Source organism: Chiloscyllium punctatum, chromosome 45 (genome assembly GCF_047496795.1).
Source record: "Chiloscyllium punctatum isolate Juve2018m chromosome 45, sChiPun1.3, whole genome shotgun sequence".
Taxonomy (NCBI): Eukaryota; Metazoa; Chordata; class Chondrichthyes; order Orectolobiformes; family Hemiscylliidae; genus Chiloscyllium; species Chiloscyllium punctatum.
Genome location: NC_092783.1, coordinates 45,080,759 through 45,096,246, shown reverse-complemented (window position 1 = coordinate 45,096,246; position 15,488 = coordinate 45,080,759). Strand labels below are relative to the sequence as shown.

Here is a 15,488-nt window from a genome sequence, read left to right as displayed (position 1 = left end):
GGTCAGTGTAGACTCGTTGGGCCAAATGGCCTGTTTCCATACAGTAGGGAGTCTAATCTAAAAAAAACTGGACGACACTGGCAGGGTATTGAACAAGTATTCACATTTGTTTGTGTTCGGGGACAGGAGGAGAGAAGGTATAGAAATAAGGAAGATGGAATGAGGTTATTGAGCAGATTGACATAGGAACTAAGAAGTTTCTCTGGATGTTTCTCTGGATGGTACATCCTTATTCTGTTAACTCCAAAGTATTCTGGCTTGAACATTTAAGGATGACAAATTTGGCTGGACCACATAACGTGTTGGGTTCAGATTGCCTCTTTCAAAACTGCTAAATCATCCTAAAATGGAAAGATACACCTCACCATCCCTTCTGCACCATAAACCATTTAGCCCTCATCTCTATTCTCCCCAAGTTGCCTCCAACTAAATGCAAGGAACCCTTTGTTGGTGAAGCTGTGATCTACTGTTCGGCTACCTCTAATGCTACACTCCCTTTCCCTCAGTCTGTCAAACGAAACATCTCCCAAGATTTCTCACATCTCTTTCAGTTTCCACCAAGTCAGAACTTCATTGAGGAAAAAGAATTGTGGAGTTCCAGTTAAGATTTCACCATAGTCCAGAGCACTTTATATTAAAAATGGAGAAACAACACATTAGTTTTCTTTTGAAAAAACTCAGTCGTAGTTATTAAAAACTGAAAGAACTGCAGATGTTGTAAAAACAGAAACAAAAACAGAAGTTCCTGGAAAAGCTCGGCAGGCCTGACAGCATCTGTGAAGAAAAATTAAAGTTAACGTTTCTGGTCCAGTGACATAGGCACAGAACTTAGGCACTTCCTCAGCAACTTTTTTTTGTGTTGCAATCATATTCCCCCGATTTGGAGATGCCGGTGTTGGACTGGGATGTACAAAGTTAAAAATCACACAACACCAGGTTATAATCCAACAGGTTTAATTGGCAGCACACTAGCCTTCGGAGGGTTAATATCTTCAAAAATTATGGGACCACAACACATCACACAGCAAAAACAAGGGCTGCCAGCCCAACCTGGGCGTGCACGAGGGTACACCAAGACACACAAAAAAGTACAGATGCTGGAATCCAAATTAGACACAGAAGTCAACATTTCGGGTGCAACCCTTCCTCAGAACATGCCTGAAGAAGGATTGCACCCAAACAACAACTTCCGCACCTCCGCATGCGACCCAGTTTTTCGAGGGTGGGGAGGGGTTGTCAAGACACGCTTTCACTGAGAGTTGATCGGCATTGTCAACCACACAGACACGCATGCGTGAAGTGGAAATTTCCTCGGCGGGCAGGGCGGTTGGCGGAACGCGCATGCGCCGTAGGTAAAGGTCCCCTGAAACGGGCGGTTGTCAGAACGCGCATGCACCGTCGGTGGATGTCCCTTTTGACAGGTGGTTGTCAGAATGCGCATGTGCGCGCTGCTGCGTTTGACTGTCGCGGCGAAGTTGGTGATTTAACGGAAATTGGGCTCGTGACACATCTGGGAGGAGGATAGGCCCGGGGCTGAAACACCGGCGAGTTTTGCAAAAAGGCTCAATGTTACTGAGTTAGAGTCTAACAGTTCTGTGGAAGGAGTATTCTAGAGTTTTCATAATATCCCCGAATATTAAACAACGGAGAGAGGATTGTGAAATGTTGGACAGACTCATCCTCGCTCTCATGGCGATCGGGGTGACCCGGGTAACCGGTAAGCAGCGCCCCAGCTTCCCGTTGCTGCTTCAGACCTGCCTGCCTTTGTATCGAGCCAAATTGACAGAACTTCACGGGTTGCTAACTTGTTTATCTTTAAATTGTCCGTTGTTTTTTTTTGAGGGGGGGAACACGCTTATGAATCAATAATACAAAGTGATTAAACGCTAGCATCTCGCTTCTGACGATACATTTTGTGCGGCTCAACGAAGTACTCCAGCCTCCGAGCTTTCCATGGACGAGAGTTAATTTGTACTGCAAGATGTGAAGGGACTGTCTAAAAAGACAAGTTTTTCGGTTCAAGTGCCAATCACTGGATTTGTGTTCTAATCCTGCAGATGATCCATTGCCCTTGTGTTGGGATACTGTGTTGTCCAATGAGGAGTCATGCTATTATGTAATACAGAAAGAGCACCTCTGGACCATGTCGAAACTGGTCATCAAGCACCTATATACCCTCATTTCCCAGCACTTGGCATGTTGCCTTGTAAATCATCTAAAGTGATCATCTAACTACTTCTTAAATGCTATAATGCTGCCTGTTTCAGCACTCTTTCAATAGACAATAGGTGCAGGAGTAGCCATTCTGCCCTTCGAGCCTGCACACCATTCAATATGATCATGGCTGATCATCCTTAATCAGTATCCTGTTCCTGCCTTATCTCCATAACCCTTGATTCCACTATCCTTGAGAGCTCTATCCAACTCTTTCTTAAATGAATCCAGAGTCTGCGCCTCCACTGCCCTCTGGGGGGCAGAGCATTCCACACCCACAACTCTCTGGGTGAAAAAGTTTCTCCTCATCTCTGTCCTAAATGGTCTACCCCATATTTTTAAGCTGTGTCCTCTGGTTCGACACTCACCTATCAGTTGAAACATGTTTCCTGCCTCCAGAGTGTCCAATCCTTTTAATAATCTTATACATCTCAATCAGATCACCTCTCAGTCTTCTAAACTCAAGGGTATACAAGCCCAGTCTTTCAGCGTAAAGTAATCCTGCCATTCCAGGAATTGACCTCGTGAACCTACGCTGCACTCCCTCAATAGCCAGAATGTCTTCCCTCAAATTTGGAGACCAGAACTGCACACAATACTCCAGGTGTGGTCTCACCAGGGCCCTGTACAGCTGCAGAAGAACCTCTTTGCTTCTATACTCGATCCCGTTATGAAGGGCAGCATGCTGTTAGCCTTCTTCACTAACTGCTGTACCTGCATGCTTACCTTCATTGACCTGTGTACAAGAACACCCAGATCTCTTTGTACTGCCCCTTTACCTAAATTGATTCCATTTAGGTAGTAATCTGCCTTCCTGTTCTTGTCACCAAAGTGGATAACCATACATTTATCCACATTAAACTGCATCTGCCATGCATCTGACCACTCACCGAACCTGTCCAGGTCACCCTGTAATCTTCTAACATCCTCCTCACATTTCATCCTGCCACCCAGCTTAGTATCATCAGCAAATTTGCTAATATTATTACTAATACTATCTTTTATATCATTAATATATATTGTAAAAAGCTGCGGTCCCAGCACTGATCCCTGCATTACCCCACTGGTCACTGCCTGCTATTCCAAAATGGAGCCGTTTATCACTACTCTTTGTTTCCTGTCAGCCAACCAACTTTCAATCCAAGTTAGTACTTTGCCCCCAATACCATGCGCCCTAATTTTGCTCACTAACCTCCTATGTGGGACTTAGCAAAAGCTTTCTGAAAGTCCAGGTACACCACATCTACTGGATCTCCCTCATCCATCTTCAGAGTTACATCTTCAAAAAATTCCAGAAGATTAGTCAAGCATGATTTCCCCTTCATAAATCCATGCTGACTCTGACCTATCCTGTTACTACTATCCAGATGTGTCGTAATTTCAGCCTTTATAATAGACTCCAGCATCTTTCCCACCACTGAGGTCAGACTAACTGTTCTATAATTTCCTGCTTTCTCTCCCACCTTTCTTAAAAAGTGGTACAACATTAGCCACCCTCCAATCTGCAGGAACTGATCCCGAATCTATCAAACTCTGGAAAATAATCACCAACGCATCCACGATTTCTCGAGCCACCTCCTTCAGTACCCTGGGATGTAGACCATCAGGCCCGGGGGACTTATCAACCTTCAGACCTAACAGTCTCTCCAACACCAATTCCTGGCAAATATAAATTCCATTAAGTCCAGGTCCTTCAGCCACTGTTACCTCAGGGAGATTGCTTGTGTCTTCTCCAGTGAACACAGATCTGAAGTACCAATTCAATTCTTCTGCCATTTCTTTGTTCCCCGTAATATATTACCCTGTTTCTGTCTTCAAGGGCCCAATTTTAGACTTAACCATTTTTCTGCCTTTCACATACCTAAAAAAGCTTTTACTATCCTACTTTATATTTTTGGCCAGTTTACCTTCGTACCTCATTTTTTCTCTGCGTATTTCCTTCTGAGTTATTCTCTGTTGTTCTTTAAAAGCTTCCCAGTCTTTTGTTTTCCCACTTTCAAACAGTGTTTTGGAGACCTGTAACCCTTTGGGTGACGAGTCCTCCTTAGATGTTCTATAAACCCCCGGCCCTTTACCTTAAAGCTTTAACCCTTAACAATTGATCCCTAGTTACAAAGAGAAAAGGCTTGTTCTCATTTACTGTATCTGTCCCACTCATAATTATGTACATCTCAATCAGATGGTCCTTCAACCTTCTCTAAAGAGTCCCATCCTATCTAGTCTTTCTTCATTGCTGAAACACTCCAGCTCAAACAACATCTGGGTGAACCCACTCTGAATCTTCTCCAGTTTATTCTCATCCTCCTTACCATGCAATAATGAGAACTGTATAAAGTTTAGAGTTGTAGCCTAGGTAATTTTTGATCATAATCTCCCTCTGGCATTTGATGCTTCAGTTAAAAAAAAGTAAGTACCCCATCTGTCCGTCTGAGTTCAAGGATCTATGTGCCTGCGTACCAAAGTCTTGCTGGCATTCTGTACTTTCTAGAGTCTACTTTCCTGCAGTTCCCCGATTTATCCCCACTACCATTTTTGTATAATGGTATCACGTTGGCTCTTTTCCCATTATTTGGCATATCTGTGTTCATAGAGTATTTGAAAATTAACCTTTGAAAATTTCCCTTGCAATTTCCTCCCTTACCTGCCATGGTAGCTGAGTACACATCTGAATTTCAGGACTTATCTAATATTAAGCTTGTTCTCTCTCAATGCTAATTTGCTCAAGTATATCACAGTTCTCTTCCCCAATTTTTATTTCTTCATTGTTCTTCCTAACTGTGAATACAGGCCTAAAGTACTGATTTAAAGTTTTACCTGATGTGTTCCAGTACAACCCACAATTGAGATCTATTCGCATGCACAGTGAAATCCTGCTACTCGTCTTACTTTCTGAAGTCTGCAAAATCCCCAAGTGGAAAATGAGATGCTGTTCTTCTAGTTTGTGCTGAGGTTCGCTGGAGCACTGCAGCAAGTTTGAGACAGAGATGTTGACCAGGGAACACTGTGTTGAATTAGCAGGCAGTAGAAAGCTCAGGATAATTTTTGCAAACAGAATGTAGGTATTCTGCAAACTGGTCTGTCTTTGGAGCTCAACAATTTTGGGCCTTGAGTGCCCCAACCCCCAGGTCTTGTCATCACATGGGCTACTACCACAACCGTCCCATTGTCAGCTGCTTATTATCCCAATTAGCAGTCATTCATTCACTAGGCTGACCTTTACCCATTCCTTTGTCCAATTGTTGCTTTCTCTCTACCCATTTGCCCCTCATCCCTCTCCCATCCCATATATACCAACCTTTTCCTAGCCACAATCAGTTTTGAAGAAGGGTCAGTGGAACCAAAATGTTAACTGTGTTTTGGCTGTGGAGCTGGTGGGGTTTCACAGCAGTTTCTGTTTTTGTTTCTAACACCTTTCTGTAAATTGTTTGTATCCCCCTCACAACTTATATTTCCATTATTTTTGCGTCATCTGCACATTTGGCTATAGTATATTCACTTCTTTCGTCCGAGCAATTAACATATATTGTAAATAGTTGCGGTCCTAGCACTGATCCCTATGAAACCCCACTTGCCATAGGTCACCAACCTGAAAAAGAATCCCTCATTCATTGTTTCCTGCCCATGAACTAATTCTCTACCTCTCAACAATGTGGACTCATCACTTAACCTTTTTTGTGGTTGTTTTGAATGCCTTCTGGAATGCCAAGTACAATGTATCTACTGTTCCTCTCTCTCCACTCTGGTTGGGACTTTGGTAGAAAACTGTACTAAATTAGGCAGGCTTGATTTCCATTTCACAAAGCCATGTTGACTCTGCTTGATTAGATTATGATTTTCCAAATATTGTTATTATTTCCTTAATTGACTCCAGTACTTTTTCAACAATAGATGTTAAACTCATTAGCCTATAGTTACGCACTTTTTGGCTCACCCCTCTCTTCCCCCCCCGCCTTTTTTTTTGAAAATGCATTTCTCATTAGCAGTTTTCCATTCCTCTGGTACTTCTCCAGAATCCACAAATTTTTGGAAGATTATAACCAATGGCATCCACTATCTCTAGGATCCGAGGATGTAACCCACCAAAGCCAGAAGACCCATCTGCCTTTAGCCTCATTAGTTTGTCCAACAGTATGGAAGCAGACCCGTTGGTTCAACCAGTGCATGCAGACCATAATCCCAAACTAAACTAGTCCCACCTGCTTGCACTTGGTCCGTAATCCTCCAAACATTTCTTATTAAGGTAGTTTTCTAAATATCTTTTAAATGTTGTAACTGTACCCACATGCACCCATTTCCTTTGGAAGTTCAGTACACACAAACTATTCTGTAAAAAATGAATAATTGCCCTTCGTGTCCATTATAAAACTTACTCCTCTCGCCTTAAATAATGCCCACTAGTCTTGAAATCCTCATCCTAGAGAAAAGACACCTGCCATTTACCCTATCTTCACCTCTCAAGATTTTCCAAACCTCTATAATGTCACTTCTTAACCTCCTACGCTCCAGTGAAAATGTTCTCCTATGACTAAAACCCTCCATTCCCGGCAATATCCTGGTAAATCTCTTCTTATTTTTTTCCAGCTTAATAATATCCTTCCTATAATAGGGTGACCAGAATTGGATATAGTACTTCAGAAGAGGCCTCAATAACGTCTTGTACAACACAAGGTTATAGTCGAACAGGTTCATTTGGAAATACCAGCTTTTGAAGCAATGCTGCTTCTTCAGATAGTTGTGGAGAATAAGATCATAAACCACAGAATTTATAGTCACAGGAGTACAATTTTAGATTCATCCTTTCATCTTTTAGAATTGGATGTACTGTTATCTGTTCTTTGATATGTGAATGTAAATATAATTTAAAAGAAGTTCTGGGATTTACATTATCAAAGAACAGAAGCAGGTACCCCATTCTAAAAGATGAAAGACTGAATCTAAAATTGGATCGTGTTTCATTGCATCTCCATGCCACTGTACTCCTGTGGCTATAAATTCTGTGGCTCATGATCTTACTTTCCACAACTACCTGATGAAAGAGCAGCGCTTTGAAAGCTAGTGCTTCCAAATAAACCTGTTAGATTATAACCTGGTGTGTGATTTTAAACTTTGTCAGCCCAGTCCAAAACTGGTACCTCCAAATCTTGTTCAACCTCAGCATAATGTCCCAATTCCTATATTTAAAGGTCTGACCAATGAAGGCAAAAATGCTAAATGCCTTCTTAACTGCCCTATCTATATGTGACACAAACTTCAAAGAATTATATACCTGAACCCCTAGATCCCTGTGTTGTACAACACTGCTCAAGGCCCAATGTTTAATTGTTTAAATCATGCTCTTGTTTGTTTGACCAAAATGCAATACCTCACATTTATCTAAATTAAACTCTATCTGTCACTTTTCAGCCCATTGACCCATAGTGATAGTGATGGTACTTAATTTCTCCCCCATATCCTTTAGTATTTGTGGAATGTTTGAATTATCTTCCACTGTAAAGACTGATGCAAAATATCTTGTTAACTCTTCTGTCATTTCTTTGTTCCCCAAAACTATCTCCCCACATTCATTTTCTAAGGGATCAATGTTCACTTTGACCCCTCTCTTCCTTGTTATGTACTTAAGCTCTTAGTGCTAGTTTTTATATTCTTCATTCGTTTGACCTCGTTTATTTTCTCTACCTATTATTCTATCCTGTCATTGTACTACCTTGCCTTGTTAGTCCTCCCAAAATATATCTCCTTATACTTTTCAGTATTAGATTTCAATTGCACTGCCTATATTGACCAGTAGTCTAATACTTTCTACCTCACTATTTTCACATCAAACCTTCTGCATTCGTGTCTAGATCACTAATATGCACCAAGAGACCTAGCAACAAGCCGTCCACTGTGTCACTGGAAACAGACTTCCAGTCACAAAAACAACCTTTAACCATTACCCTCTGCATCCAGCTACTAAGCCAGTTTTTGATCCAATTTTCCAAATTATTTTGGATCCTTTGGGCTTTTACCTTAATCAGTCTCCTGTATTAAACATTGCCAGAGTTTTACAGGGGTCCATGGAGACTGCATCTGCCACACTAACTTTGGCTACAATCAAATCACTACCTTGAAGAACTGTCAAACCTGTCAGATGTCAACAGTCCCTTACAAAGATATGTTGACTGTGCTTGATTAATCTTTGCCTCTCCATGTAAAGACTGATTCAATCCCTCAGAATTTTCTCCAGTAGTTTCCTACCATTAATATTAGACCCACCATCCTCACAGTTCCTTGGTTTATTCCTACTACTCTTCTTGAAAATGGTACTAGATTAGTTGTTTTCCCAGTCCTCTGGCACCACTACTGTGTCCAGGGAGGATTTGAAAATTAATGTCAGGGTCCCCCATAATCTTTGACTCCCATGGCAACCTGGGACTCTTGCGAATTTCAGGACTTATCCAGTATTAAACCTGCTAATACTTCCTCTCTTTCAGTGTTAATTCATTCAAATATAACACCGTTTCCTTCCCTAATTTCCATATTTTAATTGTTTCTCATGATGGTGAATACAGGTGTAAAGTGCTCATTTAAAACCTTACCCAAGCCTTCCAGCTCTGCCCACAATTTAATGGTCATTCCTTAATGGGTCCCACTCTCTTCTCTTTCATTATCCGCTTGCTCCTAATTTACTCATAAATTGTTTTTTAATTTTTCTGCCAGTCATTTTTCACCCTCCGCCCTCTGTTTTCTCAAGTAACCCCTAGCTCTTTTTACACACTTCCAGGGCTTTAGTGTTTTCAACCATTGGTATCTACCACAAGCTACCCCTTTGTGTATCTCCAATCCTTCGATATTGAAGGTTCCCTGAAATTTTTTATTTCATTCATCATCATTTTGGCCCTGCATGTTGCTCAGTGTTTCCTTTTTAAAGGACTCCCAATGCTCTGATCTAGATTTTCATAGAAATAATGACTTGCAGTACACTTTGGCCATATCTTATCCTGAAAATGGCCTCTCCGAATTCAAATCTTTATTGTTGGAATGAAACAACTGTGCATACTGATGATCTGGAATAAAGATAGGAATTGCTAGAGAATCTCAACAGGCCTGCCAATATCTGTAGAGCTTCAGAACTCTGAAGAATGCTCTCTGGATTCCTGTTCTTGCCACCAAAGTGGATAAGCATACATTTATCCACATTAAACTGCATCTGCCATGCATCTGTCCACTCACCTAACCTGTCCAGGTCACTCTGTAATCTCCTAACATCCTCCTCACATTTCACCCTGCCACCCAGCTTAGTATCATCAGCAAATTTGCTAATGTTACTATTAATACCATCTTCTGTATTATTAATATATCTTGTAAAATGCTGCGGTCCCTGCACTGATCCCTGCAGTACCCCACTGGTCACCGCCTATCGCTCCTTACTGAAGTAATTGACTCCTTGATTGCTATTGTGACACCACCTCTTTTTCACTCTCTTTGTCTCACCTGCAGATTCTATACCCCAGAATATAAGTTGCAGTCCTGTCCCTCAAACTTGTCTCCATGGCAGCCATGATCACTTATGTGATCACTTGTCTCCATGGCAGCCATATGTCAATGATCACTTTTAACTCATCTGTCTTACTTGGAACACTCCTTGCATTAAAATAAATGCCATCCAACACAAATGAACTTCTTTGCATCTTAGCTTGATTATAAAAGCTCTGCCTGCCAGTATGACTTTATGTTTATTTCTGTGTCACCCACTATTGTACTTCCTCCACTCAGTACCCATTCCATTGCCAAATATGTTTAAATCCCATCACCAGCATTCACAAACCCCTTATCAAGTATTTTGACCCATGTGGCTCAAGTGCAACACATCATACTTGTATATGTCCAATCTTCCTCAGATACAGACCAGTAACTCAGGAATCTGAAGCCTTTCCTCCAACGTTTCAGCCACACATTCATCTGTTGTTTGTAATTATTCTATACTCATTATCCTTCTTTTCAATTTGCTACTAAGCTCTCTAACTGCTGAGTTCTGAAGAAGAGTCACTGGACCTGAAACATTAAATATGTTTTCTCCACAAGTGCTACCAGATGTGCTGTGTTTTTCCAGCAGATTCTGTTTTTGTTTCTGATTTCCAGCATCTGCGGTTCTTTGTTTTATTTCCACAATGTCTTGTTGCAAGACCTCATTCTTATTTCTCCCTATGTCAATGGTATCAGTGTCAATGGCAGTCAACCATCTGACTGCCAATCCTTCACCTTCAGAATGCTCTGCAGTTATCAAGTGAGATCTTTCAACAGGCCCCAGGTGGACAACGCACCAGTGTGAAGTCATGTCTGTGACCATTGAAACACCTGTCTGTATGCCTGATGATTGAGTTTTCTACCACTATAGTTCTTCTTATCTGTTGTCCCCTTGTGTAGCAGGGCTATGTCTGTACTCCCCAGAGGGAACGATCATATTCCCTGTTTTCCAGCACATATTTTGGGTGAAATGCAGTTTGTGGGCTTTCTTAAGCTCCTGCTTCTGATTGCTGTTCAACTGTTGCTTCTCTGACTGTTCTTCCTTAAGAACACGCTATCCACGTAACTCTCAGCTTGTTGTGCCTCTAGCCGATGGGAATGTTTTAAAGCCTAGCTTTTGGGCTAATCAAACTGATGTCACTCCTGCAGATGTGGTCATGTAAACTGCCAGGAGCATCTAAGATTTATGACATACTGAAAGCCATGTAATGCACAGAATTAAGTTTTTGAACATATTTGATACCTTTAGTTTTAAAAAGCAACTCACTTATTTTTCAAGTTGAGTACACAATTAATTGTTTTATTTTTGAAAGAACTTGCTAGAATTCATACCTTTCCTTAATGCAGCTTTATGGTGGACAATAACAATTCCACCACTACTTTCCTGGATTTCGGTTAAAATTCTGGAAGGGGTCTATAACTTTTTCTTAAAGAAACGCTTTCTCAGAAGTAAACAATATCTTTCAGTCTATGCTTTGAAATTTGAAATTCAAAAATTGACCTTGATACGTGATGTATGTTTCATCCTAATCCAGAACCCAGCTTGTTTTTCATAATTCACACATTTACCAATTTACATAAGTTTTAAACAGCCTATAAAGATAAAAAAAAAGTGGGAATATAGTTGGTGAAAATGCTAATATAGAGAAATACAAGACAAGAACAAAGTGCAGGATATCAAGAAATTAAAGTGAAATTATAAGGTCAGCTACTTGGATGGAAAGAATGATGTTGAACGGAAGAGATTTTGGAGTTAAAGATTGGCTTCTTAGCTACCTAGAACTTTTATGCTACTGAAATAATAAGCATAATTGTGTTTTGTTTTATTTTAAAGGTGACTGTAGCAAACCTCCGCTGTTGGAAAATGGATTCCCAGCAAACAAATTTACTCCTGAGACCTTGTTTGATGTGGGTACACAGATCACTTATAAGTGTAATTTGGGCTATGTGTTTAAGAAAGAAATGTTAAATGGTTCAAGATCTGTTACTTGCAAGGAAGATTCAACATGGACACCACTGGAGGTCATTTGTGAACGTAAGTAATGAGTCATTTGATTTTATCCTATGTCATTTCTCCTTGCCCCTTCTTTTACATAAAAAGTGACTCCTGCTGGAGCAAGTGCATTTTCATGAGTAACTCTCTAGTACTTAGTTTTGAAGTTCAATGTTAATGTATGTGCATTTATTCTTTACCTATGAAATATGTGTCTTACCTCTGACTCTTAGGTGAGGACAAACTGAATGCAATTGATGTATCAAAAGTGCCTCAACCTTAATACTCATAAAATTTGGAAGCATAGTCTATCCATGGAACCATTAGACTACAAATTGAGGCATTTTAGTTACTCAATGCCTAATTGCCTTTTGTTGTATGTTAGTATTCCTAAATGATAATTTTTTAAGCTGAAAAAAGCAGGAAAGGAAGGGAGCTTACACTGCTTAAAAAATTGCATCTTCTCAGTATTTACTGAAACTTTATTATAATTTATGACTTATAAATTTAGAAACGAAATCAGTACAGATTTCTCTTCCCTGCTCCTTTGGCTTTCATTTTTAAGATTCAACCAGATCTGTTTTTTTTTGAGTACTGGACTATAAAAGTAGGGAAATTTTGCTCAAACTGTAAAAGTCACTAGTTAAACCACACCCAGAATACTATTAACAAATTTGGTCCCTTGTTCAAAGGAAAGGAAGGCTGGCATTGAAGGCAATCCAGAGCAGGCTCCAGAGATTGATACCTGTTATGGAGGTAATATCTTAAAAGAAGTTGAGTAAGTAGGGACTGTACTCACTGGAGTTTAAGAATGAGATATGACCTTATTGAAACACACAAAATTCTAAGGGGTTTGACAAGGTGGAAAGAGGAATTGTTATCCCCTCCTGGGAGAGACCAGGCCCAGAGGGCAAAATCCCAAAGTATGGGGTCATTCAGTTAGGGAAAGAGATGAGAGGAATTTCAACTTTGAAGAAAGAGAATCTGTGGAATTCCTTAAAGCTGTAGAGGCTGGGTCATTGTGGGCATTCAATGCTTAGATAGACACATTTCTCATCAATAGCAAAGTCAAGAGTTAGGAGTCAAAGGCAGGAAAATGGAGTTGAGGATTATTAAATCAGCCATAAACGCATTCAGCCCCCCAGTGGGTCACTTCTATTTCCATGTCTTATGCTGAAGAAGTACTTAATTCGTTAATCCAGTGATTGGGACATGACATATTAAGGATGTTTAATACTGCGTATGTTTGAAATCAAAATATGTTATTTTGTTGAATGACTCAGACTTTATATCTCTAGACAAAGTTTATTGACTTACTGCATTTCCGTCCGTATTTGTCTGAGGAAACAATTAAGTTTAAAATGTCAGCAAAGAATCTTTGACCTTCATTTCTGGAAGCTATGTATAAGTGTAATGTATTGGATGCAGGTCAGAGAAGGTTTAGCAGACTGATACCTAAATGGTATGGGGAAAAATTGGACAGCCTAGGCTTTTATCAACTAGAGTTTAGTAGACTAAGATTGATTGATTGAAACATATGATCTTGGGGGTTGGGCATGGAGGTGATGCTTCCTCTTTATATGAGAATGTAGAATTATTGAAAAATAAGGAGTCCTCCATTTAAAGCATAAAGCGAATTTGTTTCTCATAGTGTCCTGGATCTTTAGGAACTCTCTGCCTGAAACAGCAATGGAAGCAGCTTTGGAAAATTTTCAAGGTGGGGTGGATAGAATCTTGGTAATTGAGGCTGTGAAAGATTATTGTGGGTTGGCTTGTGGTTACAATCAGATCAGCTTTGAATTTATTAACTGGCCTAACTCTCTTTCATTGATCATATATAGTCATGAGGAAAGCTTTGAGAAATTCACACCACTTTTCTTAGAGAGGAGAAGGCTGAAAGATTTGATTGAAGTTTTCAAATTCATGATTAGTCTAGAAGGAGAAATTTGGAGAATATTGTTCCTTCTCATGAGCAGATTAAGAATGAAAGGGCAGATGTTAAAGTGATTTTCAAAAGAAGTAAACATGATATGAGAAGAATTTTATCATTGAGCAAGTGGTTTGCGTCTGGAATGCATTGCCTGGAAGTGTGGTCGAAGCAGATTTAGTTGAAGAATTAGTTTTGTGCAGTTTTAAAGGAAGAGGGCAAATGAGTTGCACTAAGTCATGATGTTCACTCAGAACTAGTGCAGATAAGCTGGACTGAGTGGCCACATAAAACTTCTGTAATTTTGTTAATAAAGATTGCTTTTGTACTTCTGTCTTATTGATTTATTCTGTGGCACAGTTAAAAGGAATCTTAGCAAATTTTTTGGACTGCTAATGGATGGAAAATCTAGCCCTAAATTCCAGAATTGGGGAAGCCTGTTCTTGGAAATAAGTGTAGATTTGCCTGTACACATGTATTCAATGAAATTAAAAACTGAAAAGAAAATTCTGTTGAAGATCTTGGTATTATGCAATACTCTTTCTCTTTTTGCTCTATAGCAAAGATATGTGGTAACCCAGGCAAGATAGCAAATGGATATTACGAGGCACCAAATGCTACTTTTGGAAGTAAAGTTATTTTTCACTGTGACACAGGGTAAGCATTTTGTGTACCAAATCCTGAATGAGGCTGAAGTGACTTTAGTTTTTTATATTGCTTAATAATGTCAGGTTGTCTTTCCTGTCTATTTTTCTAAAGATTTACAGTGATTCTGCAACTAACAACCTGATGGTACTCTTTGCCTAATTCAAATCAACATTGTATTTTCTAAAATCCTATGAGGAAATTATGTACAAATGTTGTCCCCATATAAATCTTCTGAAGGCGTCTATCAGAATTGGTAGTTGGTCTTTTGAATATTGCTGTTGGCACCTCAGGCAAAATATGCTCATGTGTGATGTGTGATGAGTGTATGAGCAGTAACCTGTAGACAATAATGATTTACAACTGAAACACATTGAAATAGAAGTAAAAATGCTATAAGTACTTGGGTTAGATGGCAAATGTGTTGAGGGAAATAATCTACATTTTATGAGCTTGGTCATCACACTGAGTGAATCTTGCTGGATTGCTTCCCCTGGTTTTGGAACTCGCTGCATCACAGCTAATTGTGAGATTGTCTACATGGGGACTAATAGAAGCTGCTTGGAAACTGAGCTGAGAGAACAACTGGGGTAAAGAGAAGAGCAAAACAGACTAGGAGAAACAGGGAGAATTTGTTTCAGTCTGTGATATGAGCAGATTTTATAATGTGTTTTCTTCCAGGAGTCAAGTAGTCTCACCTCTGTGAGACAACCCTTTCATTTTGTTTTTTAAAATAATGTTTTAGTTTGGAGCTGTCAACTGAGAGCTGAAAAGTGACCTTCAGACTGTGAGCACCACCTTCTGTTTAAAAAAAGCGAACAAGTTGTTATTTATTTTTGAGGCCAGGCTTGAGAGTTGCAGGTTGGTTCTTGACCAAAGAACTCTGTAAACTCTTTGCTCTGGGGAGGCAGTACGATTAACCAGATGGCAGATGTTTAGCCATTAACGAGATCAATACCTGGAAATTAGTTAGAGCAAGTTTGGGATAGAACGTGAAGATCAGATGGAGGGAGGACCCCAAGCTTTTTGAACTGTGGATTTCTGAGAGGAGGAGCTTTGTCTGTTGATGCAATAGCTTGAAGATTTGAAAGCTCACTGCCTAACTTCCCATTAGCAACTATTGAAAGTTCAGAAAATAGAAACTAAGTTACAAATACTATTGAATCATCCTCAGAATGCACTGGAAAAGGTGACATCAATCAA

General features: G+C 39.9%; 1 protein-coding gene across 9 annotated transcripts in view; it reads left to right on the top strand.

The window, feature by feature from the left end:
• Positions 1-1,415: 1,415 nt before the first annotated feature.
• The window catches only part of LOC140467333 (C4b-binding protein-like), an 87,900-nt gene continuing 73,827 nt past the window's right edge, over positions 1,416-15,488 (top strand). For all 9 annotated transcript variants that reach the window (XM_072563623.1, XM_072563619.1, XM_072563622.1 and 6 more), the window contains exons 1-3: positions 1,416-1,717; positions 11,555-11,755; positions 14,201-14,297. In XM_072563623.1, the coding sequence (XP_072419724.1) occupies positions 1,663-1,717; positions 11,555-11,755; positions 14,201-14,297 (353 nt within the window). In that variant the 5' untranslated portion in view covers positions 1,416-1,662. The remainder of the gene's footprint in view (positions 1,718-11,554; positions 11,756-14,200; positions 14,298-15,488) is intronic.